Genomic DNA, 26981 nt, shown 5'->3' with positions numbered 1-26981 from the left:
AAACAAATGGACTTGAACTCTTCATTTAACAGAGATTCTCCAATTTAAATTTCTTCACTTTAATTAATAGTCAATATTTCCATAGCATGCTAAGCAACAGAAAGGGAAAGCTGGGTAAAGGATGTAGGGGCTCTCTGTACTGTTTTGCAACTCCCTTGTATATCTAGTTATTCCAGAATAGAAAGTTCTAAAGAAGAAAACTTAAATCGTAAATGGTTACTAATAAATCATAGTTATTTGGGGATTATATCTGGAGAGGTATCCCATAGATAATCATGAAGAAGATGACTCTAGGATTTCAGATAATGGTTACTTGGAGGGGAGAAAGAGGATTGGGATGGGAATAGGCATATGGAGAGGAAGTGGGCTAAGTTGGAGGTCCTGTCTTTACCTAATGGTTACCAGGTGTTGTCTGATAATAATCATTAATCCATACATGTATCTAAAGAGGTTTTTTTGTTTGTTTGTTTGTTTGTTTTGTTTTGTTTTGTTTTTTTACATCTGGGTTCTATTTTACAGTGAGAGAGCAAGAGTGCAACTAAAAGAGAGACTTAAGGGCTGGAGAGATGGATGGCTCATAGATTAAGAACACGGACTGCTCTTCCATAAGTCCTGAGTTCAACTCCTAGCAACCACACGGTGGCTCACAACCATCTGTAATGGGATCTGATGCCCTCTTCTGGTGTGTGTCTGAAGACAGCTACAGTGTACTCCTTTACATTAAATAAATAAATAAATAAATAAATAAATAAATGCCACAATACCCAAATATAACCAGTGAATCTTGTTTAGAACTAAGAAGACCTTTCCCTTTGTATTGAATACTAGCTATTGCTAGGGAATATTTACATCTGTTAAGGACAACAGTGGTAGTGATATGGTAGAAGAAAACATCTTTAGTTTACCATCTCCTTAAGGATTGAGTGATGGAATGGCACGGGGTCACACAGTTGCTATAAAATACTCCTCCAAAATAAGATGAACAATGTCAAAATGTTAACAGTTGGGTTTTGTTGTTGTTGTTCCAGTGCTTGGGTTCAAACAATGCTTAATGAAATGTAAAAATGAAATTGTGTTCTACTCTCTACTTTTGTGTACATGTTAAAAAACTATGGGGCAGGGCAGCCTCTTATCAGGTTGCTTGAGGGCAATTCCAGGTGCCCCTTACCCCATAACCCCCAAATAATCGTCTCACTAGTCCTCTCCTTCAGTTTATACCCCCTTGTAGTCTCAGAGTAGCCTGTGAGAGAATTTCTCCTCCCTGGGTATATGCCACTTAGACTGCATGACAGTCATCTTCTCCTTTCTTCATCCTGATGTCCCCATAGTCACAGGAAAGAGTCAAAGGGCAGTGGGTGGGGCTAGACCTGTGGGCAGTCCCCAACACTACTGAACAGGCCTCTGCAGTGGGTGGGGGGAGGGAGTTATGGAAAAGAGGGGAGAGGGCAAGTGTCAGCTCTTCATAGTCTCAGGCATTCACTGTTAAGAGAGCATCTAGAGACTGGTGGCACCTTTCATTGGAACAGGCTCTAGGATCTTTACTTCCCTCAGGGCCCTGGGCATCATGTCTTGCTCTATGAAGCCTGACTACTTACAGAATCTGATCCTTCTGCAGTGGCCTTTGAGCTACCTTGCCATCTGTGAGTACTGAATCGAGAATGCACAGTAAGAAGCCAACCCAAGAAGGCAGGGCCAGACCTGGGTGATATTCTTATGGTCTCATTCTTTTGATCAGTTTAGACAGTACTAGAGAGCTATGCCGTGGAGTCTTGAGTTCTATGTACCCTGAAAGAAAAGGAAGAGATGAAGTCCCAGGGCACAGTGAGAACAGAGGGGAGAGTGGAGCAAAGTCAGGATAGATATGAATGTACTAGTTAATTCCAGGCATTCCTTAACCTGCACTACCTATAGAGAAGAAATGTGATTATGAGAGTTTCTTTAGGAACATGTAATAGCACAGAGGAACAGATAGCAGTGTAGATTTAGAGGAATGGACCCTGTGGAGGTTTTGCTTCATTTGTTCTCTTGGTTGCCTTTGTTGTTGTTCTATTGATTGGTTGGTTGAATTTTAAGAGACAAGTCTATGCTCATCGTGGTGTGTAACTCATCCTCTTGTCTCAGCTTCCTGTGTGCTAGACTTACAGGTGTATGCCAGCATGCCTAGCTATATAGCCAGCATTTGAGTCAGAGTTTTCCACTCTGAGAGTGGAGTGGTAGTGTGCAGTGAAAGAAAGACAATGGAAGAGGTGTTGAATTGGCAAGAGGACAAGGACAGTGGGTAGGAAACAGTACAGGGATGGAGATATTGGATGGGAGTGGTCAAGAGAAAGATGGAGACTGAGAAGGAAGATGTGTAGATCCATAGCCTATGACTATTCTGGGATGATGGATAATACTAAGGGAGATCGGGAACAAGAAGGGAAAAATGATAGCTGAAGGTGAGCAGTAGACAAGAAGCTTGTTCTGGGCAAAGAGCCAAAGTACAGGGATGGTGACTAGTCAGGGAGTCAGGGAAACGAGATGAGAGGTAGGAGAAGTGAAGATTGCACATGGTAGATGACAGAAGAAATTTCTGAAGGGCAAATGTCAGGACCTAGACTGTAGTGATGCACAGGATCACAGCGTGGGTAGTATGAGGTCATAGTGATGGACTGGATATGGCCACATTTTGCTACCCATACAAATTTGGTTTGATCTACTCTCTCCTCAGTTTGGATTGTGCAGCCATTGTTCATTGGTCTATTGTTCACACCCTTGTGGCCACTACCAACACTTTACTTTGTCTGGTTATTTCTGGACTGGAAGACTCCAAATCAAGGTAAGACTTGTGAACCTAGAAAAAAGAATGCTTCCCCTTAGCCTAGAACCCTGCAGGTCCACTCACCACGCCACAGACCTCTCTCCCAAGTTCTTAGAGGCACAAACACTAGACAACTGAAACTATTCTGGGATGTCTTCCTTTCCTCTTGGATGTAGTCCCTCCAAGTTTCTAGGGAATCTCTGTGTGAGTAAGAAGCATGGGATGGCAATATTAATATCGTCCTCTACTGGCACTTTTGTCTTAGGTGGCAGGCGTTCAGCCTGGGTAAGGAACTGGAATATCTGGACCCACATCAGGGACTATTTCCCCATTACAGTAAGTATCTCTTTCCCCACTGTTCCTCTCAACACTCAAAATGCAGGCATTATATCAAATGACTAGGAGCATCCATAAGAAAACCGAGCATGTTGGCGAAGTGTCAGCTCTGGCTAGATTATAGCATGGTCTTCTGTACTTCACTGGGATAGTTTGAAAACTCTTGGAATGACCTGCCTTATGACATAGGCTGAAGGAAAGTATCCTTCAGTTTAACAAACATGATTCAAAAACTTCCACTAGCCACATGTTTGGGCTTCAGAGAAGTAACTACAATGTGATTCCGCATGAGCAAGAGGCTCCCATCTGCTGGGGAGAACAGGTATGGTGCAAGACACAGAAGTAATTCTGATAAAGGCTAGAGAGGAAATGTTTCACAGATGTAGCAGTATTTAAGCAAGTGGTTCATCAATTCCACTTGCCCCAGATCCTATCTTGTCACCCCAGGGCTGTGGAGATCAAAGTGCACACCTCTTGAAACCTTGTGTGCTTTGCCTGTTAGGCAGCTAGCTCAGAGAATACCTAAATCCCTGGCATGTCTTCACCTCGCTGCTCCATGTGAGCTCATTCCACCCTCTATGCTATTTGTTTCCATGGTTGCAGATCCTGAAGACTAAGGACCTGTCACCTTCACAGAACTACATCATGGGGGTCCACCCCCATGGTCTCCTGACCTTCGGTGCCTTCTGCAACTTCTGCACTGAGGCCACAGGCTTCTCGAAGACCTTCCCAGGCATCACTCCTCATTTGGCCACACTGTCCTGGTTCTTCAAGATCCCCCTTATTAGGGATTACATCATGGCCAAAGGTGCTTCTGATCAAACTCACTGGAGCTTCTGGTCCATTTCACTGTAGCTCTTTTGTAACGCAGCCTTTTAAGCCTCTTCTCCCCCACTCCGCCATTCCTTTGCCCCGTAATCATAGTGTGGAAACCAAAGCATATGTCCTGAAGTCAACCTGCCCAGCTTAAATCTTGACTCTGTTGCTTGCTGTAAGATCATAGGCAAATCGGCTAACTTCTAGTGGACTCAACTTCCTCACCTGAAAAATAGTGCTAAAATAGTACAGCAGTTACATGAGGATTCTCTTAAGTATATTATCTTAAATAAGTAAAGCATTCAACATGATGCCTGGCACAGAGTATGTGCTCAATGAGCAGTGAGTATTGCTATTAATAGAAAGAAAGGGATAGGAAAAATTGAAATTCATAAAGTTTTATTTATCCCACTGAAAACCACCCTGCTGTAGCTTCCGTCCAATGCTTCCCATAGACATTGCCTTCAAGTGAAACATTTTCTCACGGCCTTCTCTTCACCACACTTCTGTCTTGTCTCCTTGAGCTTTTCCTCCTATGAGCCATGGGATCACAGAAGCCAGCCTCTTGTCTCAGACATTTGCTCCTCTCCTGATGACTTTGTCCTCTTTGTGCCTTGATTCTCTCTAGGAGTATGTTCTGTGAGCCAGGCATCCATCGACTACCTGCTCAGCCATGGCACCGGAAACCTCGTGGGAATTGTTGTGGGAGGAGTGGGAGAGGCCCTACAGAGTGTGCCTAACACCACCACTCTCATCCTCAAGAAGCGCAAAGGGTTTGTGCGCACAGCCCTCCAACATGGGTAGGTAGCCCCCAACAGGAGGAGTAGGTGTCCATCTCTGCACAATATGGTCTTGTAGATTGTACCAAGATGAGTACCATTTGAGTTTTGCTCCCTAGGAATTTCTGACTAATTAGGGAGACACGGGTTTAACTTTCTTTTTTTAAAGTGTTAGGCTATCTGTGTCCTCGAAGCAAGCTGCACCAGTTCCTATGACGTCAGACTATGAATTCAAGGAGAATGTCCAGAGCAATTAGGCTCAGGCTAGCATGTCAATTACATCCACACTGTTTCTGTGGCTAGTAGATGCAGTCCACATTTGCCTGTTGATAATAAATGCAAGACACACTGAAGAGCAAGGAGTCTGCGTGAAGAGCTGGAGTCTGGAGCATGTTTTCAAATCCTGGCTCCATGAGGCTTGACATGTAGTTGAGTGGGTAGAGCAGCTGCCTAACATGCATGAGGCTCTATCTTACATCCCACCACCAGATAACAACAACAACAACAACAACAATAATAATAATAATAGCATCTCTGGCTGTATGACTTCCCAACATGACTACTGATCATTGCTCCTCCTGCATGAGACGACTAGACTTTACAGCTCAGGTAGACCTTTAACTTATGATCCCCCTGCCTCAGCTTCATGGGGAGCTTTGATTACATATCTAAGCCACCAGAGCCAGTAAGTTATAAATGAATTCATTCATATAAAACACCCACAAAGTACCTTGAAAATGTCAGGTGCACTGTTTTGGGAAAAGAAGAAAAAATTGAAGGAGCTGGTGTCTGGAGTAAGAGGGAGCCTAACCAGTTCAGTAGTCTAGCTCACTGAATACAAGGGCAATTGTCCCATTGCATACTTATTTCTGTCTTCAAGTGACCTCACCTCAGCGGCCTATCATGAAGTATAATATAGAAGGAGAGCTCTGAGTTGGAGCCAGGAGCCCTGGGTGGTCTAGTCTAGGCCCTTCTACTCTCTGGCTGCCTGCAGAATCTTCGTTCTTCTGGGTCTGTGTTCCTGTTTTCCCCACTCTAGCCTTGATATTATGAGGAACCAATCAAGTGGCACATGTCAAACTGCTGTGTTCACTTTTCCTAAAGCATTGTTCACAGTGGGTTCTTGGGACCTTTAGAAAAGAAACAATGTTCTCTCCTAGAATCTCAAGGACAATACCTTATGCTTGCTCTCCTTGAAGGAGGGGCGTTTCCTAGATGTGCATTTATACACATTACTGACATCTTATTATTTCTCTAGCAGAAAGTTAGATGTTTCCTCCTTGACACCCCCACCCCAGAAGCTTTTCCCCATGTGGGTCTCTGAGTGTGTCTATTCTTGGCCTTTCTTTCTTATCCCTATCTCTATATTTTGCCCTTGTAATCCGGGCTACAGATAACACCCTGATAGGCCTGGAAAATTTCAAGACAAGACATACCAAGCAGGAAACCCTGATTAATAAAAAAAGGAAGTTTTAGGCCTTTAGTGTTGTATCTTAGTGGAAGAGTGCCTGGCCTTGAAAAGTCCTCCCAGTATATTTCCCACGATAGCCTGCGTCTGAGGCATGAGCATTTTCCTACAGGGCTCATCTGGTCCCTACCTTCACGTTTGGAGAAACGGAGGTATATGACCAGGTACTGTTCCATGAGGATAGCCGGATGTTCAAGTTCCAAAGCATCTTCCGCCGGATCTTCGGTTTCTATTTTTGTGTCTTCTATGGACAAGGCTTCTTCCATCAAGACTGCAAGGGACTCCTACCATACCACAGACCCATCGTCACTGTAGGTGAGTGCTGCTCTCAGCCTCAGGTCCATCTGAGCTCTTCCTCCATCCACCTAAGTGCATCTTACCCCTCCCCCGCCAAAGAAGAAGGCAGGTGAGTGGGAGAAGCTGAGAACTGATTGGAGTAACCAGAGTATCTGGCACTTTGACTCTTGTCATTTTTCATCTCTTTTAACAGTTGGGGAGCCTCTGCTACTGCCCCAGGTTAAAAACCCAAGCCAAGAGATAGTGGACAAATACCATACACTCTACATGGATGCCCTGTACAAGCTGTTTGAGCAGTACAAGGTCCAGTATGGCTGTTCCGACACTCAGAAGCTGATGTTCTTGTGATCAAAGCGACTGTGCACCCTACAGCGGGGCAGCACCTTCTTTGAAGAGGAAATTGCGTTGCCTAGAACCGGAGTCCTAGGAAAGGGGGAAGAAAGGAAGGTGAAAGAGGCTATGTGTGCTGTCGAGGAAGGGACATTAAAAGCTCCTTCTTGACCATAATGTTGCCCCTTCCTGCACCCCACAGGAGTTGTCCTTGAGGAGCTCCACCCAGACATTCTTCAGAGGGGACATCCTGAGGCCCCTCTTGTCCCACACACTTTCTGAATCTGAAAGTTTTAAATCCAATCCAATTTTTAAAAATTTGAATAAAAGATTAAATTAATATGTACTTTGCATGACATAAATTTAGCCAGTGGACGTGCAAAGTTCAGCTGTGTTTAGGATTTTCAGAGAGCAGTACAATGGCCACCACAAGCCACTTTTGGAGTTCTTTCAAGCACTGCTAGAAACGAAATACACATCAGCAGTCGCTGCTCACTGCCTCAGCACCTGGCAACCACTGATTCACCTTCTATCTCCAAGGCTTTGCCAGTCTGAGCATTGCATGGAAATGGAACAATATAGTGTATGTTCTTCTATGATTGGCTTCTTTCTTTCAGCATGTTTTCAAGGTTCCTCCATATTATAGTATGAAACAGTGCTCCATTCTTTGTGACTAAATAACAACCTATTGTGGATAAACTACATTTTGTCTATCCAGTCACGAGTGGAAGGACATTTGGTTTTTTTCCCCACCTTTTAGCTACTATGAATAGTGCTGCTACAACTATTCATACCCAATTTTAAAAATAATCTTCTGTCCTCCAATACAAAGGCTTACTTCCAGGCCACTGCCAAGCATGATTTTGAACAGATAAAAGGCACCTTACTTGATATCAGTTGTTAGGCGGCACAAGCATTTCACACATATTTTCCTTTTGGTGATCTTCGGCTATGTTAACCCTTATTAAATCATATCTATAGGGTTTGTTTGTTTCTTTTTTTGAAAAGTGTACTCTGATGCTTTATTTTCTTGTTTTTGTTTTTATGTTTGAGATGGTATCAAACTGGCTTCAAACTTGCTATGACCTTGAACTTCTGACCCTCTTGCCTCTACCTCCTTAGTGCTGGGATCACATGAATGTGCCACCATGCCTGATTTATCTGTTGCTGGGAATGGAACCCAGGGCCGAGAACAAGCTCAGAAAATCTGTATTCCACACTACCACACTACCAATTGAGCCATAGCTCCAGCTCCTGCATTTTTGAGAAATTTAAAGGAGTAAATAAAAACAGAGATGCCTTTTACTTCAGAAAGGAACCAAAAAGAGACATTTTAAGGGGATGGAGAGATAGCTCAGTGGTGAAGAATACATACTGCTCAAGAAGAGGACTCAAGTTTGGTTCCGAGCACTCATATTGGGCAGTTCTACCCATCTGTATCTCCAGTTCCAGGGAATGCAATGCCTTCTGGCCTTCTCAGGCACTTCACTCCCATGCACAAATCTGCATACACATAGATAAATGAAAATAAGACTAAGAGCTAAGGAGACTTCCACACTGGGTGGAGCTTGAGCACATATATGAGGCCTCAAAGCCCACCTCCAGAGTGGCACAGTTCTTCCAACAAGGCCACATCCACTCCAACAAGGCCATCCCTCCTAATATTGCCACTCCTTATGGCCCAAGCATTCAAACTCATGAATGTATGGGGACCATACCTAGTCTAACCACCACATCCAATAAACACCTTTCACTCATCATGTCCTGTCCCAGGCAAATCATCTCCTTCCTTCCTACTCCCATTGTATCCCCGAGTCGTATCAATTGTACTACCTTTTGTTAATCCAACAAGCCCATCCTCTTCCCTACTGTCATAATCCAGTCAAAGACTTTACCAAACTTCATAGATTATTGCTAGTCTTTCTAGTAAAATCTGCTTTAATCAACTCTTCCATCAGACTACCTTGCTGAATCCTAAATCTGATTAGTCATCCTCTAAAATCATTTCTTGTTTCTACAATGGCCCTACCAAAATATTCTAACTTATGCTCTGGGTACCACTAATGTTCTTAGATACTAATAATTACTGCATAGAAGACAATAGTAAAAATGAGTGTGGGAGGCTCTAGAATAGATGTACTTGCTGAAGTCTGTTTAGAATCTTTAAGCTTTAGTTTTAAAGTTTGAACATTAATAGACACTGTAATTTTCCTTTAAAAATATTTTATTAATTTTTGAGAATTTCATACTTTGTGTTTTGATCATATTTATCCTTCCTCCCATCTCTTCCAAGATCCACTCCCACATTCCATACCCACTCAACTATATGGCCTCATTGTTTTAACCCATCAAGTCCCAAGCACTTCTTAAATATTTTTGAGTCTGTGGCCATCCATTTGAGTATGTTAGACCTGTCAGGCATCATGCCCTTAAGGAAAGCTAACTCTTCTTTTCTTGGTGCTTGTCAATTACCAATAGCTCCTCAGCTGGAGGTGAGACTTCATGCTGGGATTTTGTCTGGCTTGTGCAGGTCTTAATGCATGCTGTCAGAACTGTTGTAAGATCATATGTGTGACTCCCCTACTGTGTACAAGGACATTGATTCCCTGTAGTAATCCACCACTTCTGCCTCTTGTAATCTTTCTGCCTCCTCTTCTATAATGATCTCTGAGCCTAACAAGGTGATGGGGCTGGATATACATGGCCCATTTAGAGCGAAGCATTTCACACTGCAGCACTTAATTGTTACACGGTTGACCAGTTGTGGGTCTCTGTGTTAATTGCCATCTGCTGCAAAAACAAGCATCTCTGATGAAGATTGAGAACTACACTATTGTATCTGAGGTCCAGAAGGCAGGTGCAGGGTACCCAGTCTTCAGGCAGGTCATGGGGGACAGGTGGAGTTGCAAGAGCAAGTCTGGACATTGTGATTTTCCAAAGGAGATTATTCAGCATCCCATAAGCTTATCTAGAGATAGAACCCTTATTTCAAACAATACCCATTCAAACTTTATGGGACATTAAGAGTCCCTCTAATATGATGCTGAATTACAGGATGAGAGGTTCAAACTCCTCAACATGGCAGAGAATACTGCTAGTAATATGAAATGGCTAATTTGTTTTGAATCCTCTCAGAATGGGAGGAAAGCTTTGTAAAAGTAGATTTACAGAACGAATTAAGACTTTGTAAGGAGTAATCAAAATTTAATTAAATCCACAGATAATTGGTTTTGAAGCATTCTCACCTGTTTCTATTGGAAGCAATAATAAAAATAGAATTTTCCAGAAAAGCACCAACATGGAAGCAAAGCTATCAGTATTTAACATCATGGGTCCCTGGAAGAGTAAAAGAACAAATGTATAGACGTTTAAACCTTGACCTTAATATTGGTATATTCATGTTATTCACCAATTCCCTTGTATCTTTTTCCTTGCCTACACCTATTTCCATTCTTGTCTCACTCAATATTTTTGGGACAAACTAATACCCTTTCCAAAAATATGAATAAGTAAATGAATAAATAGGTAAATCTTTTATGAATAAACTTCAAATTTGCTTTGTTTTTAAAAATCAGAAAGTAATAGTGGCTCAGCCTTAATAATCATAAGTGCTAGAGTTTGAGTCAGGGAAATAAAAGTTCAAGGCCTTTCAGAGCTACAGAGTATATTGGAGATCAGCTTGGGCAATTTAATAAGAAATTGTCTCAAAACAAAAAGTATAAATGAGGGCTAGAGGATATATCTGAGTGGTTTCCAAGCATGAATAGGAGTACATTTCATTTCTATTATACACAAATACAGAAGAGTAAGAACACATCAAAGGCACCTAGAAACATAATGAAAAGTTCCTCAATGGTAAAACCTATGCCAATGTGAGCCACAAGATAAAAAATATAGCACTATATTATAATCCAAAACATACTATACAATATAGTGAATTTGTAATACATTCTAAACAATATCAAAATTGTATAATTTATCAATATTATTTACAATATTGTTAATGATGTTTTATTATAAAATAGAATAATTATTGATATATTTAATGAATAAATGTTGCAAAAGAGACTAGAAATAATAGAAGAATGACAAATAATATGTATGACACCAACCTCTAGAAGAACCTTCACTTCTTCCATATCTTCAAGTGTCCACTAGACTTAACATCTCAATTTCAAATACTGTAGTATGAGAAAGAAAAAATTAAGTCTATTCCAAACTTAAAAAGTAAAAGGAGAAATAACTAATTAAAACATGTATGTATATATAATAGATCTGTAGATGTATCTATTCAAGAATAGTAGTCTCTTTTGAAAAGCATTTTTTGTGCTTTTTGGACTTTATTACCATGGTTTGAATGAGAATGCCCCCCAATAAGTCCACATGTTTTAATACTTGGAGGAACTGTTTGAGAAGTACTAGGAGGTGTGGTCTTATTGGAGAAGGTGTGTCACAGTGCTAGGCTTCAAAAGCCTCCTGTCATTCTCAGTGTATACTGTCTACCTCCTGTTTGTGACATGGGAGCTCTCACCTGCTGCTCTAGTTGCCTGCCACCATGTCTTCACTCTGATATCATGAACTCTAACACTCTGAAACCACATGCCCAACTAGATACTTTATAAGTTGCATTGAACATGGTATTTTATCACAACAATAGAAAAGTAACAAAAATTTCCCAAAATAATTTTAGAGAAAAAAATGAAGACTGATTTACTAAGATACAAGTGTTTAACCTATATCCTTAAAAGTATAGTAGCACCTATTACTGTTTTGGAAAATGTTCTTTGGGAAGCTTTATTAGAGAAAAGGATAAAGACAAAATCTTCTTTTCTGGAATCATTTTATTCTTCTTCAGTAAAATGAACAAGTTAAATAAAAATAAATCATTATATTAATTCCTGTTCTGTCCATCAAATCCAGTACTCTTTTCATTTTTTCTTTTAAAATCCTCTCATATATGACATCCTGACCACAGTTTTCTCTTCCTCCCCTTCCCCAGTCTCCCTTTTTCCCCAGATCCACCTCCTCCACCTCCCCTCAGAAAAGAGAAGGCTTCCCAGGGACATCCCAAATTACCATAGCAAGCTAAAGTAAAACCAGGCACATACCATCACATCAAGGCTGGACAAGGCAACCCGGTAGGAGGAAAAGGGTCCCGTAAGTAGGCAAAGGGTCAGAGACAGCCCTAGTTCCCTCTGTTAGGAATCCCACAAGAACACCAAGCTACTCAACCATAACATATATGCAGAGGACCTAGGTCAGACCCTATAGGCTCCCTGATGTCCAGAAATATGCAATGGAAAAAAGAAAGCATCTTCATCAAATGGTGCTGATTTAACTGAATGTTAATATGTAGAAAAAAAGAAATAAATCCATATCTATCACCCTAGACAAAACTCAAGTCCAAGTGGATCAAAGGCCTCAACATAAAACCAGATACACTGAACCTGATAGAAGAGAAAGTGGAGAATAACCTTAAACACACTGGGACAGGAGACAACTTCCTAAACAGAACACCATAGCACAGACACTAAGGTTAACAATTAATAAATGGAACCTCATGAAACTGAAAAGCTTCTGTCAGGCAAAGTAAATCATCAATCAGACAAAGTGGCAGCCCACAGAATGGGAAAGGATTTTCACCAATTCCACATCTGGCAGAAGACTAATTTCATATATATGCATACATGCATTAGACATCAACAAACCAAATAATCCAATTTAAAAATGTGGTACAGATCTAAACAGAATTCTCAACAGAGGAAACTCAAATGGCTAAGGAACACTTAAAGAAATGTTTAAAATCCTTACCTATCAGAGTAATTCCATCTTACACCAATCAGAATGGCTAAAATAAAAAACTCAAGTAACAGCAGATGCTGGTGAGCATGTGGAGCAAGGGGAACACTCCTCCATTGCTGGTGGGAATCCAAACTTGTATAACCACTTTAAAAATCCATGTTGGGGTTTCTCAGAAAATTTGGAATAGTTTTAGCTCAAGACCCAGCTATACCATTCCTGGGCACAACCCCAAAAAGATGCTCTACTATACCACAAGGACACTTGCTCAACTATGTTTACAGCAGCTTTATTCATAACAGCCAGAAACTAGAAAAAAACCTGTATGTCCCTCAATGAAGAATGAATAAAGACAAAAACTTTTTTAAAAATCAAAATAAAAAATCAAACCATAATAACTTAAGTTGTCAGAGATCAAAACAATGACTACCCTCGGGAAATAAATATCCCCAGATTCAGAGTGGTTGATTTTTTTTATTGATGTTGGAGGTAGAAGGCTATTGTGTAGTAAAAAGAATGAGATTTACAGTGAACTCTAAGTTAAATATCATTGAGAGTAACACAAATTGAGCAGAAGCCATCATCCTTGTATACTGGTCAGTTTTTCTGCTGAGTTTTCCAAACACAGTGTATTTTTTTCTTCTCTTGAGTAAATCTAAGACTATGATTAGGGCTCCAAAAATGTAGCTCAGAGTTGATGGTGATAATCAGCCTGTCCCAATAAGTACTTCATCTTCTTTCTCTTAGAGAGTCAGTATCTTTTAATAATCTACAGTTTAGCTCAAGGATGAATCATTTGTCTTTGTCCCACTTTGTAATTCAAATCTATTGTCTATGATAAACAAACACACCAAGGTCCCTCATAGACTAGCTTTTTTTTTTGTTTTTGTTTTTTTTTTTTTTTTTTTTTTGAGACAAGGTTTCTCTTTATAGCCCGGGCTGTCCTGGAACTCATTCTGTAGACCAGGCTGGCCTTGAACTCAGAGATCCACCTGTCTCTGCCTCCCAAGTGCTGGGATTAAAGGCATGAGCCACCACTGCCCGGCAGACTAGCTCTTTATTTGCACTGAAATACTTTTTAAAAAAACTTTCTTTTGGTAACAATCTACACTTCAGCTCATGTTGAAAATATCAGCCCTACAAGTTGTGCTGTGGATTCTTCTGAGGACTATGCAAAGAAGTAAGAAACTTAGAAACACACAATGGAATATAAAAAGCATGAAGATAGATCTTCATCGGGAATTTTATTTAAGGCCAGGTGTGGTGGCTCATGCCTTTAACCCCAGCACTCAGGAGGATGAAGAAATCCAAGCTCAGCCTGTCTGAATAACAAGTTCCCGGATAGTCATGGCTACATAGTGAGGCTCTGCCTCAAAAAAAAATGAAAAATAAATAGATTTGGAGATGAAGAGATGTCTCAGTGGTTAAGAGTATGTACTGCTTTTCCAGATGACTTGAGTTCAGGACCCAGAACCCATGTCAGGTCAAAGCCATGTATAATCCCAGCTCCAGGGGATCAATCCCCTCACACCTCTGAGGCCACCTGCATTCATGAGTATACACACATACACATTCACATACACAGATACACACAGACACACACACACACACACACACACACACGAGTAAGGTACACATAAACTCACAACTACATTTTTTTAAAAAATTATTTACAAATAGTCTTTTTGATCAATGTCACTGGCTAATGTTTAGGGTACGTAAATCCAAACCAGCAGGGCATAAAGTGTTTTTTGTTTTAACTGAGTGTCTTATACTTCCTAAATTCTCTTGGTACTTGGTGCAGCTATTTATTTTCTTGGTATTTTTGTTAATTCGAATGTTTAAAAAATTGGTCTGTCCTCTTAAAGTTCCCTTTTCCCTTGATGCCAGAAGCTTGACCTGTCTCCTTCCAATTCATCACTAATGTCATCCTTCAGTTTTTACCCTCCTGACTCTCACAAGGCTTCATTTTTTTTTTGTCGTGATCTTAATTATCACTTCTAGGCAGCCCTACAGTTTGGGCTGCTCATCTTGCTTTATTGAAGTTGAAAGCTACTGGAAAGGGGTTCCCACCTATAGGAACTGTAATAAATGCTTCTTCATTCGTTGCTCCATGGACTCTTCATCAGAGCCCTATCAAATAGCTATTTCTATCCTAATTTAGTAACGAGGAAACTGAAGCTTGAAGAGATCAACTGACTTGGCCTAGATGGCTAGAAATTATAGAATGAAGGAAATACAAAACTGTGGGGAAAGTAGAAGTTCAGCCTGAGTAGCTTTTTCTCATCCAGGTTAGCTTTATACACAGGTCAAGTAACCTGCTCAGCGAATATGAAAGATTCTGGTTAGGGCTACTTCCTCTCAAAACACTTTTTTAATGCTTGCCTCAACCTAGCTGTTCCTGATGTCCCTTTAGCTCTTTAATTCCTTGAGATTCATGTAAGCATCTTAAAGTGGACAATATCCTGGAAAATAAACAACCAACTTTATTGCTAACATGTAATCATATATTACATATTTATTAAGCACCATTTATTAAACAAATAGAATGATGTGATGACAGCTATTTATATTTGTTTAGCACTCTAGCTTTGCACGGTCTCACTGTAACCTGAAAAATTACATAGAGCTGAGATTATCATCTTCATTTCATAGATGATGAAATTATGGCTCAAAGAATTTGAATGATTCATCCAAGGTGACACACCTGAGCCCCCTTTTCAGATTCAAGGCCAAACTTGGGTGTTCTGATCTTCAATCCTGTGTTCTTTAATCTATATTAGATTAACTCAAGAGGTTTACAGGTGGAGTACACAAGGCAAGCAGGCATGAACAATTAACTGATAATTTAAATTAGTGTCCATAATTTCAATAAGTGTTAAAAGTGCCAATTGACTGATGTGGACATTAATTACAGGAAAAAATCAGGGAGATCACTGTTGGTAAGAATTGACAAAGAAAGTCTCAGAAAATATGTGAGAGCTAAGCCTGGCCCCTGGAAAACAAGTAAGAAAAGGACAACTGAGGCAGGAGGTATTTGAGTATAGAGGCCAGACAGGAAGAGAGGATAGAGGTATAAAAGTGCAAGTATTGTCTGGAGAGAGAAGAAAGAGACTGATTTACCTAGAGAAGTCTAGAAATGTAGCTCAATGGTACCTTAGGCTTTGTCCCAAGAGACCCTTCCTGCCCCCCCCCAACACACAAAATGAACAAATGAAGCAAAAAAACCTGGAGAGGAGAACTTTGTATTTAGGAACAATAGGTTGCTAAAGCCTTTCTTGAACTTCTGCCTAAAGTATTTTGACTTATACACAATAAAAAAAGATCATCAAAGATTTCTAAGAGAATGAAACTTTGAGAGTAGTGTTGGACAGATTGATCTGACAATATGCATTTGTGTGGAAGGTAGCTGGAGGTAAGGGTGACACAGAAACCTATGACACTGAGTCAGGGAGAAGGTAAAAAGAAACAGTATTATAATGGTAGCATAGGGACAATAGAAGAAAGCCAATCACAACTTGCAAAGAGCACAACGTCAGAACTTGGTGAGCCAGGGGAGGTGTGGAGTTTCCCAGTAGCATTAGAGTCTTGATAGTTTAAGAAAGGTGTCATGAATAGAAATGAGCAAGACGAGTAGAAGAACTGGTTCAGGCAGTTTCAGTGTTTTAAATTATGGGTTAGAAGCAACAGTGGAAAATCTAAGTGAACCTATCCAGCAGCCAGTTAGGTTTAGAGAGACAAAGGTCTGGCCTAGCACCAAGTTGGCATGGTTAGAATGAAAGGAGTCATGGGAAAGCAGTCCAGGGTCTAGTTTCTACCTGCCACTATGTAGAAAGTCACAAGCATGGCATTTCACTGGGACTGTTTCTTCAGCTGGAAAACAAAGGGGAACTCAAGCTCTGTATGATCTCTGAGGTTCTTAAGGACTTGTACTTACCTGCTATTTGTTCTGTCTAAGAGGAAATAAACAATCTGATAATCGATAGAGGATTGAATAGCCCCACATTTCTAGAATCAGACAAAAAGATGGCAGCAAAGGAGAGAGAGGAAACAACAAAAAAGCAGAAGGAAAGCGATTCTAAATCTAGGGAATGAAACAAAGGAATGAAATATTATAATGAGTGGGTTACATAAGTCAAATATGACCAATGATAATATACATATTAAATAAAAATAATATTTCAATAGAAGTACACCACTAAGATAGTAGTTGGAAAATAATGCAAATAGTAAACACGGGAGAAAGTGTTCAATGCCATATGTAAGCAAAGAAGTGAAATTAACAAGTTGAATGTTTATCTTCCAGAAAGATTTCCTATAAAGTCTGATGCTGGAAAGGCAATGGAACTAGGATAGCCATATATCATTGTGACAGTAAAACTGTATGCAGTCATTGTGAAAAATCACAATCCATAACAATGTTCATGCTCTTTGGTCTGCTAATCTCACTCTTAAGAACGTCTACTAGAACTAGAATTGCAAAAAAAAAAAAAAAAAGTCACAAACAGGAAGATATTCAAAGCACAGAAAAACTAAGCTACCTAAATGTTCAATAAAAAGGGACTAGCCTATTAAGATATAATCTACCAATGGAAGTAATTTTATGTAACTATTAAAATAACAAACGTGAAAGACTGCATCAACCTGGTGAAAGTTTACTGTTAGGGAAGATTATACTTATTTGTTTGTTTTGACACAAGGTCTCACTATGTAGTCTAGGCTAACTTCCAGTCTATAACCCTCTTGCATCTACTTCCAACTCTTTGGATTATAGGCATACATTACCATACCCTAAATACCCTAAAAAGCGGACTTTTAAAAGATATAACTGTTGTTATACTTCTATAATACATGAATTCAAGCCAAGAAAATGTAGAGTATGGAAAACAGAAATTTAGGGTTGAAATAGGTGAATATTTTCTCTCCACATTTCCTTCAGTGTTGTCACAGTGAGATTATTTCAAATGTTATTCTTATACTTAAAAAATACCTAGAAAAAGACATGCAGTAGATTCAAGTGAAGTAGGGAGGGCAAAGAGGAATAAGAGTAGAGAAATATTGAAGTTCTTGCCAACAATGTAATTTGTGTTCTAAGTGCAGGAGAGTGGGAGGAACTCGGATTTGGAGAGTTCGGAGGGATTCTGTAAGTGGGGTTTACAGCAGTAGTGAAATGAGGAGACACTAACAGAATGATGGCAAGATGAGACAGCAAGGTTGTGTGTTTTTTTTTTTAATGCTGGTATAAAATCAGTGATGAAAGTAACTGACAAAGATGAAGACAAAGGAATAAAGGAACAAGGCCCCCCATTAAGGGGACATGGGGAAGAAAGCAATAAAGACAAAGCAGGACATCTACGCAGATATGGATGAAGCACAGAGACATTGATGCTGGCGTATGTCTTTAATCCCAGGAATCGGGAAGAAAAAAAAAAGCAGGTGGATCTCTAAGAGTTCAAGGCCATCCAGACATCCAGATCTCTATAGCTAATTCTAGGCTAGACATCGGTACACAGTGAGATCTTGGCGGAGAGACAGGGGAGGATAAAATAGCAGACGATAAATCCAGAAAGTTAGTCTTGACTAAGCAGCTTGGAGTTACAGGGCCTAATGATGGAGGAGCTGGAATGAGTTGTAATGAAGAGAATAATGCCACCATGTGGGGCCTACGGGTAGAAGTGGTAACAGGCAAGGAGACTGAGCTCTTAAGAGTGGGAACCTGGTAAGAATCAAATAAGTCACTTCATTTACTCCTAACAGAAGAACTCTTGTGCTCTGAGGGAGGGAGACCTATGTAAAGAACAAAAAGGAAAACAGATGGGCATTACGATCTAGTTACTTTACTCTGTAGCCTAGTGCCTCCCTCCCCTACTCTCCAGGCAGACAGAATACCCGAAGCCAATAAGAATTTGGTGTGTGTAGAAGAGTAAGAGATCATAGAGGGCAGCAAGGGCTGGGGTCTGACTCAGAAGACCAATAAGCTATCAGGTGATTTCACAGGAAAGGAAGCTGAAAAGAGATTGCCTTCTCATGAATGCCCGCCCAGAAACTCTTACTTGTCAAGCTCAGGGTTTAGCTTCCTCCGATCCATACACCCACCAGATCCTTCAAACCCATAAGTGCTGTGGTAAGAGGACTGAACAGGTGGGAAACTGAGTGCCCCATCCTGGCCTTGAACTCCTATAGCCTGATTCAAAAAGAGCTGGTGACAGTTTTATCCTTTATCTAACTAGAGCTAGAGAAAGGGGAGAGAACAGTGAAGAGTCAGTTCTGGGCATCTACTCCTGTCACCACCCTATCCTGCACAAACCTGCTTTGCTCATCAGTACTAGAACTTGGAGCCATGAACTCCAGAGGTTTTTTTTTTTTTTCCTTCTCAATCAGAGCTGTCCACTCCTCCTCTAATTAAACATGTGGGAGCTATCAAGGGTGTTCTCTGCAGTCCTAGAGGTAGGTGGAATCTCATTCCTGTTTCTAAGGCTGCTATCAACCTGGACCCTGCCTCCTGAGGTTCTTTAGCGTCAGCACTCAAGAGCAGTACTGTGTTTCATGGCTGCTCAGCAGTTCAACAACACCAGGCTTCGAGCTGATATGTGGGGCTCTGCGAGGCAGGCTCACAGGCCCTGTATCCTATTTCAGCACCTTGGCAGGTAGGACTATCTTGTCTGTGAGACGGAGCCAGGAAATGGGTGTGGATGCTACATGTGGCTTATATGGTATCTGTGCTATGCTAGCACCCCAGCTTCCTGATTCTGGCTTGTTCCATTATATACATCAGGCCTGTCTTGAGATTGCTCTGCTCTTCACCCCTCTAGTTGAATTCCCTACTTCGGTTGGAGAAATGTATGCTGCAGAAGGACCTGGGGGAAGCAGAATGGGCAAAGAGTACTGAGGTTCTAGAAACAGGAATGGTGGCCCCAGGTAGGGACAGAAAAGGAGAAAGAAGTAGAGGCAGAGGAGTAACTACTTCAAACTTTGGCTAAAAGGAGGACAGCTGATGTCCCTATCAAGTGTCACAAACAAGCTCCCTCCCCTCTGCCATGCAGTTAGTCCCCTTCCTGTCATATCCAGTGCCCAGGGTTACAATCGGTCTCCCTCATAAGCAGGGAAGATGCTGTCTTGGTGAGTATCCGCCCACCTGCTGATGCTTTCCTCATGCAGGGTCACCAATGCCAGGGAGGAGGCAGTTGTTCGGGACTTGGGTGTGCTACCTCTGCATAGCTGCCGGAGCTGGTTTCGATATTTGTCCCCATTGAACAGATAAAGCACTGGATCAAGACAGCTATTAGCACTGGCCAGGGGACGAGTCACTTTGTAAACCACATTGACAATGTTCAGCACCCGGCAGTCAGCTTTCAACAGCCTTGCCAGGTAATAAATTGTGCGGGTGATGTGGAAAGGCACGAAGCAGACAGCAAAGACAGTCAGCACCACAGCAATGGTGCGGAGAGAACGGAGCCTAGAAGATGACTGTCCAGCTCCTGGCAAAGGTCGATACAGTCGCCGGGCCATGAGTCCATAGCAGACCAGAGTGATCAAGAAGGGCAAGCCAAAGAGCAGCACCATGACTGTCGAACTGAAGTATACATAGTGGTCAAACTCCTCTGGCAGAGTAGTGTCATGGCACAGGATGGTGGTTCCATTGGCATTGGTTGTCACAAAGAAGAGGTTGGGCACAAGACAGCCAGCTACTACCAACCAAACAGCTAGGCAGAGAAGGCCTGCAAATCGAGGGCGGCCCCAGCGTATTGCCCGCAGTGGGTGGCAGATGCCCAGGTAGCGGTGCACACTGATGCAGGTGAGGAAAAGGACACTGCAGTAGAGGTTCCAATAGAAGAGAAAGCGAACGAACTTGCAGAAGCCAGTGCCAAAGGGCCAGTGGTTTCTGGCAGCATAGTAGTAGACGAGGGTGGGCAGTGACAGCACATACAAGGTGTCTGACAATGCCAAATGGAACATGTAAGTGGCTGTTGCATCCCAGGGTCGAAGGCGGAAGAGGAACAGCCAGAGAGTCGGGGCATTGAGGGCCAGGCCCAACACAAAGACAACTGCATAGCTCACAGGCAACAGGATGAACTTGAACTCCTCGTTAAACCTACAATCACCATCTCCAGAACTTGGGCTGGGATCTAGTGATGTGAACAACAAGGATTCTGTACTGGTCATGGCCCCCTACAAATAGAAAGGACAGAAGTGAATATCTGATTTCTCTAGTTTTCCAGTCCTAATGAACCTACAACAAAAGAGGAAAAGCACCCAGGAGAGCTAGGAGGAGCAAATCCATGTACAAGCTAGGCCTGCCCAGCCCCTACCCAGCTCCCTTAGCCCAGTCCCTAACCAGCTCCCTTAGCCCAGCCCCTAACCAGCTCCCTTAGCCCAGCCCCTAACCAGCTCCCTTAGCCCAGCCCCTAACCAGCTCCCTTAGCCCAGCTCCCTTAGCTCAGCTCCTACCCAGCTTCTTTAGTCCAGCCCAGAGACTGATGGCATCAGGCAGTGCTCAGGCTCAGGTAGGCAGTCAATGATGTTCTGCAGCTTCCTCTGTCCTGCAGAACCTGGCTCGCTGAAGAGGGTGGAGGCTAACCAGCCCCATCTAAAGAGAAAACACCCAGGCTCAAATTGTCATCTAACTCACCACCACAGCTCTGTCCTGGTGATGAGGGCCTCTCTCCCTCTCCTCTCACCTTGGTTCTAGTTCTCCGAACTTTTATTTCCCCCCTGATACAGCCCCACTTCATGCCTGCTTCCAGCCCAGGAGCACTCCCACCACCCTTGCCTAGGAACCTTGGCAAGACTCCTACCCAGTGCCCTTGAAGCTGAGCACAGCTGACTCTGTCACCCTTCCTCTTGGCAGCCAGAGGGCATATTCTTGGGGGTGGGACTCGAGGTGGAGCCTATTTTCTCCTCCTGTCCCATCCCAACAGATTGCTAGAGCTAGAAAAACCCTTGGAGGTTATCTGGTCCAACCCACTCAGCACACAGATTGGGAAACTGGGACCCAGTGAGATTACTGTTTAACAGCTTCAAAATGATTGTGTACACAAGGAGACATTCAGGTTTACAGATAAAGAAGCAGGCCACTGAAGATAATTAAATTACAGGAAGATCATATAAGTTTATGGGTGTAGAAACATGGGAAATGAATTTTTACATGGACACCAGCAAGACAACACACTGAAGGACTTTTGAAAATGTAAACTACTGATAATCATCTTAACTCTGTGTGTATTTAATTATAGTAAATGTTTATCTAGTCCTTATTCTGTGCTAGGCACTGTTCTAAGGACTTTATACCTATTAATGGTACCACAGGCTCTCTATCAAATAGGCTCTATTACTGTCCCTACTTTACTGATGAGAAAATTAAAGCATGGATAGTTTGGGTATTTTGATGATCCGTGGTAAAATCAAGACTTGAACCCAAACAAGCCTGCCGTGTACCAAACTCTAACATCAATGACTTAGTAAGTATGATAACTTGATCCTCCAAGCTACCAGCTCTAATCTAGGAAAGGGTCAACAAACATTTCCTAGGAGCTTTGGGTTCTGGGTTCTGGTAGTTCACTAGGAGTGAACAAAACAGATTAAAAACTGCCAGCTTAAAAGAGTTCACAAAATAGTGGAGGTAATAATAAATCAATAAAATACATAGAATATGATCACTGTTATAAAGAAAAACAAAGAAGGTAATGAAGAAGAATTTGTTGTTTTGAATATTGGAGTGACTTGAAGAGGAGGTATTTTGAGGAAGGAAAACAGAATATGAGGTCAGAACAGTTGAGAGGGACCAGATCCTGAGGGTTCTTGCAAGTCAGTGTAAGGCCTTTACTGAGTGGAAGAAAGCTATAGAGGGTTTGGAGAAGAGAAGTGTCATGGTCTGACTTACTAGACAGACAACTCTGTTCTGAGACTAGATAGCAGGGTTACTAGCACAGGAAGAGACCACTAACAATGCAGATGATGGCTGTGTGGACCAAAGTGACAAAGGTAACAAGAAGTCATCATAGTCTGGGTAGAATGTGAAAACAGAGACAAAGTTTACTGATGTGAGGTATGAGAGAAAGAAGGAGTCAAGAGTGACCCCAAGCCAAGCCTGATTACAATTAACAAACTCAAACCTATAATGTCAGTACTTGGGCTAGGAGGATTAGGCAGGAGGATTGCTCCAAGTTCAAGGCCAGAGCCTGTGTCTCGTACTAAGTCTCTGTCAAAGAAAAAAAAATTGATTCCAGATTTCTTGCCTGGATGACTAGAAGACAACTCTTGTTAACAGGCTCAGGAATGGCTATAAGAACGAAGGTTTGGCGAAAGAGAAGTTCATTTTCCAGCATGTATGTTTTCAGATGCCTATGATACATGTAAGAACAGATGGCCAGGAAACAGTTCATATCTCCCTATGGATGCTAGCCAAGAAACTTCCCTAACACATCCCACCCCTTCCTACACAGCACCTTGTCTCTCTCCATCACTCCAAGAGAACTTCAGCTTAATACAGTAGAGAAGGCATATAGAGAAAGCTTCAACTATTAAAAGCCTAATGTCAGAGAACAGTTGTGAGCAGCTGTGGATCTGAGGCTTCTGGAGATAACTGAAGCTGTGTAAGTATCACTGTCTCAGACATACAAGGCAAACTGGGTCTGAAGGATGCTGTGGATAAGGTGAGCAGTACTTGTTGGGAGGGATGAGCAGGCTGGAGCAGAATCTTTAAGCTGGGAAGCAATAAAACTCAGAACCTGATCCTCAGGTCTTAAGAATGTGACCTAACTGCATCCTAGAAGGGAGAGGAGGAGGTAGGCCTCCAAAGGAGACTCTAGAATCCAGGATCTAGATCTCTTGGAAGAGCTACAATCCTGGATCAGGGGGTGGAGGGTGGACCTGGAGACTCTGCTTTGTTTCAGGGTTGAATCACAAATAACCTGAATACTGGACTACTGAATACTAGTATATGGTATAAAAAAGCCCAAGTGTTTAGAGCCAGTGAACTTGAATTCAAATCCTTTTTCTGCTTATTAACTGTATAAGTCTAGGCACCTATTTGTAACAATTTCCTCACCAGTGAAATGGGGATAGTAATATCAAACTATAGGTATCAGAATGTGAATTGATCAGTAGCTGTAAGTCTTAAAATGCTGTAAGTCTGTAATGCTTTCCTTCACACTCTTCTGTTCCCAGGGATAACATTGGCCTCTTTAGAGGAGATGAAAGGTGTCTTGAGACATGTCTCAAGTCATGGAGAAGTGTCACATTAGAAAACATCCAGCCTAAGCCAGCTTCCTGCTCTACTGCTTCCAGCTGGCTTAACAAGGAGTTCCACTGACTTAAGTCTGCCAGGCTTCGACAGCCTAAAGTACAAGCAGGTTTGGGCTTGTTCTGGACACAGCTGCAGTAGCAGCTGCTGCTTCCACTGCCGCCCAGTGGCTACTTGAGGAAAACATCTCCCCCAATATTCCCAATGGAAGTCCCAGCTTCTGCCACCCTCCCGGAGGAAAGCAAACACCACAGATCACACTCCTCATCTCTGAACTGCTTCTTCACTCTGGTCTTGCATCATATGGCTTCTGCTATTCCACTAGACACTCCTGACTCCTTTCTCTGGCTCCTTTCTGTCATCCTTGCACCAAATGTGGCCCTTTCCCAAATCAGGCTCCCTGCCACCACCCTCCTTCCTCTCCTCTTCCCCTTCTCCACCACCTCTCACTCACTTTCCCCTCTCCAGCTCTCCTCAGACAACTACCCTCATGATTTTAACTGCCATTTTGATGTTATCAATAATTCTTGTGTAAAATTTTGTTTTCCAGAGAAGATCTTGCTTAGGTTTGCTTTAAACTCACACTGCATCACCGGCCTCCTTACTGCAATTATCCAATTATCCAATATGTACGACCACACCTGAAAGATGTTATCAGTAATTCTAATAAAGACATTCTAACATGATTCTCTCCTTCCCTCCTCTCTCTCTCTCTCTCTCTCTCTCTCTCTCGCTCTCGCTCTCGCTCTCGCTCTCGCTCTCGCTCTCGCTCTCTCTCTCTCTCTCTCCTCCCTGTCCCCCTCTAAATTTCTTTATCAGAGCTGGAGAGAAAGCTCAGTACTTAGTACTTGTTGCTCTTACAGAGGACCTGGGTTTGAGGCCCAGCACCCACATGCGGCAGCTCACAACCCTTGTAATTCCAGACAACCCTGTCTGGCCTTTGTCTTTGTGGGCACCTACACTCAGGTGCACATACACACATACACAATTAAAAATAAATATTTAAAAATACTTCTCTCATGCTTTCATGGCATTTGATTTTCATAGAAATTATAGCACATATCATAGATTTCCAATAATTGTACTCGATTGTGGTTTTAACCATCTCCTTCTGATCCTCTCACCCCTAAACTAGATCCAAAGCTCCTATCCTCACAGCCTTCTTATAAAGTTATGATCTAGAAAAAACAGCTTTTCTAGATGAGGTGTGTGGTTGTCCAAAACTGCTTTTCAGTAAACATTCAGTAAATGTGTGAATACAGGTTTGTTGTAGACTATGTCAGCATGTGTATTCTATATCAATTCATTGCTTATCTTAATGCATAAATGTTCCCATACCATTATTGGTGATAACCATTCCATTCTACTACTCTGATTTCTCCTCAGTCCTCTCCTTCCCGGTCCCTCACATGTAATATTCATAAATGTATTGGTGGTGGTTTACTTGGGGACTGGGGTAGAAAATGGGAGAAAGACATGTTTTCTAATCTCTTTAACTTAAGATGGAGGGAAGAAGGGAGAGAGGAAGAGAGAAAAGAAAGGAGAGCGAGAAGAGAGAAGGAAGGGAGGGAGGAGGGAGGAAATGAATGGAAGGTAACAATATAGTTGAAAAACAAAGGCAGTGTCAGGCATCAATGGGAGGAGAGGCCCTTGGTCCTGGGAAGGCTCAATGCCCCAGTGTAGGAGAATGCCAGGGTGGGGAGGTGGGAGTGGGTGGGTGGGTATGGAAGCAGTGTCATAGAAGCAGAGAGAGGGAGGATGGGATAGGGGTTTCCCAAGGAGAAACCAGGAAAGGGGATAACATTTGAAATGTAAATAAATAAAATATCCAATAAAAAAATAAAATATAAACACCAGAAAAAAGAAAAATGAAGTCAGACAGTTCTCAGTAATTCCAGCTTCATAGCCTATCAGCTTTGTGACTAAGTAAGCCTCCCTTGGAAAATCAGACAGTACACATAAGAACTCAGCACAGTGTCTAGCTGGTGCCATCAGCATCATTGTTAGTAGGTGTATTTTGGAGGCTATATTCGGCGTCTCTTCCTTATGAAGTGAAAAAAATGAGGTCATCTTCTGAGAGTTAAAGCTTGATGGATAGAAATAGTAATCAGAACCCTGGGTAATCCAACCTTCCTAACAACATCACATGAAAGCGGCTGCCTCCATCCAGTTAGACTCCTTAGCCTTTGCTCATGTGTCCTCTCTCTAGTGCACCTTTAAAGAAACTGGGGGGGAGGTTTAAATAGAGCCTTACCCCATACCTCAGGTTGGCCTCCAGGCTGGTCTTGAACTAGGCAATCCTCCTACCCCAGCCTCCACAGTGCTAGCACTACAGGCATGTGACACCACACCCAGCTTAGTGTGCCTTACTTGTCTTTCTAAATGTGATCATGTAGGTAGTTCCCAGTAGCTGATCCATCTATCACCTTTCCATCCTCCCCCACTGAGCCAATGCCCTTGTTCACATCCCACTCAAATCTGTTGATTTGGAAAGAATGTAAGAGCCAGAGAAAGGTGGGGGAGCAGTGTGGAACACTGAGTTCCAGGCCTGGCATGGCTGTTCCAGTCCTGGACTCACTGCAGCTATAATTACCTGTTCAAGATCTGCACAGAATTGAGCTCATCTACACCCCCATTGTGGAAGGGAGAGGAGCTCATGAGACCCCACCCCCTCCCTGAGGACTTATGTGTAGTTAATGGCTCATGGTGGAGAGGGTGAGAGGTTTTCTTCAGTGGTGTTGCTGCTGGTAAGATGTCCCTGCTCCTGTAAACAAAGTCTACTTCATGCTCCTGTAAACAACCCTAATCTCGTTGGGTCATAGAAAACAGACATGAGAATATAAAGAGGATTAGTTGGGAAGAGGGAGAAGGGGCCAAGAAAGAATAATGAGTGTGAACACGGTCAAAATGCATCATGTTCATGTCTGAAAATGTTATAATGAAACCTATTATTATGTATAATTAACACTTGCTAATAAGATATTTTAAAATCTGTTGATTTGCTTTCAGTTACAATAACAGAAAATTTCAACTAACTTCAAAAACAGAGAGAGAGAGAGAGAAAGGCAGAGAGAGAGAGAGAGAGAGAGAGAGAGAGAGAGAGAGAGAGAGAGA

At 42.0% G+C, this 26981-nt stretch overlaps 2 protein-coding genes across 8 annotated transcripts in view; one reads left to right on the top strand and one right to left on the bottom strand.

The window, feature by feature from the left end:
* Positions 1–1474: 1474 nt before the first annotated feature.
* On the top strand, positions 1475–7164 carry Awat1 (acyl-CoA wax alcohol acyltransferase 1). The gene is made up of 7 exons (XM_028769994.1): positions 1475–1640; positions 2711–2818; positions 3066–3136; positions 3740–3944; positions 4581–4752; positions 6312–6514; positions 6690–7164. The coding sequence occupies exons 1-7, from the start codon at positions 1565–1567 to the stop codon at positions 6842–6844; spliced, it is 990 nt and encodes a 329-aa protein (XP_028625827.1). The 5' UTR covers positions 1475–1564; the 3' UTR covers positions 6845–7164.
* Positions 6817–26981, bottom strand: part of P2ry4 (pyrimidinergic receptor P2Y4) — a 26292-nt gene continuing 6127 nt past the window's right edge. For 2 of the 7 annotated variants that reach the window (XM_028769992.1, XM_028769993.1), the window contains exons 2-3: positions 21074–21212; positions 19333–20794 (exon numbers count right to left, since the gene is read on the bottom strand). In XM_028769992.1, coding sequence (XP_028625825.1) covers positions 19703–20788 — 1086 coding nt within the window. In that variant the 5' untranslated portion in view covers positions 20789–20794; positions 21074–21212 and the 3' untranslated portion in view covers positions 19333–19702. Of the gene's footprint in view, positions 6920–8106; positions 8330–10071; positions 10163–10938; positions 11008–19332; positions 20795–21073; positions 21213–21303; positions 21383–21420; positions 21466–26981 lie in introns of those variants that run through there. The other 5 variants (XR_003711755.1, XR_003711757.1, XR_003711756.1 and 2 more) reach the window with 5 other exon arrangements.

This window comes from Grammomys surdaster, unplaced genomic scaffold (assembly GCF_004785775.1).
Source record: "Grammomys surdaster isolate TR1022 unplaced genomic scaffold, NIH_TR_1.0 197, whole genome shotgun sequence".
Taxonomy (NCBI): domain Eukaryota; kingdom Metazoa; phylum Chordata; class Mammalia; order Rodentia; family Muridae; genus Grammomys; species Grammomys surdaster.
The sequence above is the reverse complement of the archived record's forward strand: the minus strand, read 5'-3'. Positions and strand labels throughout refer to the sequence as shown.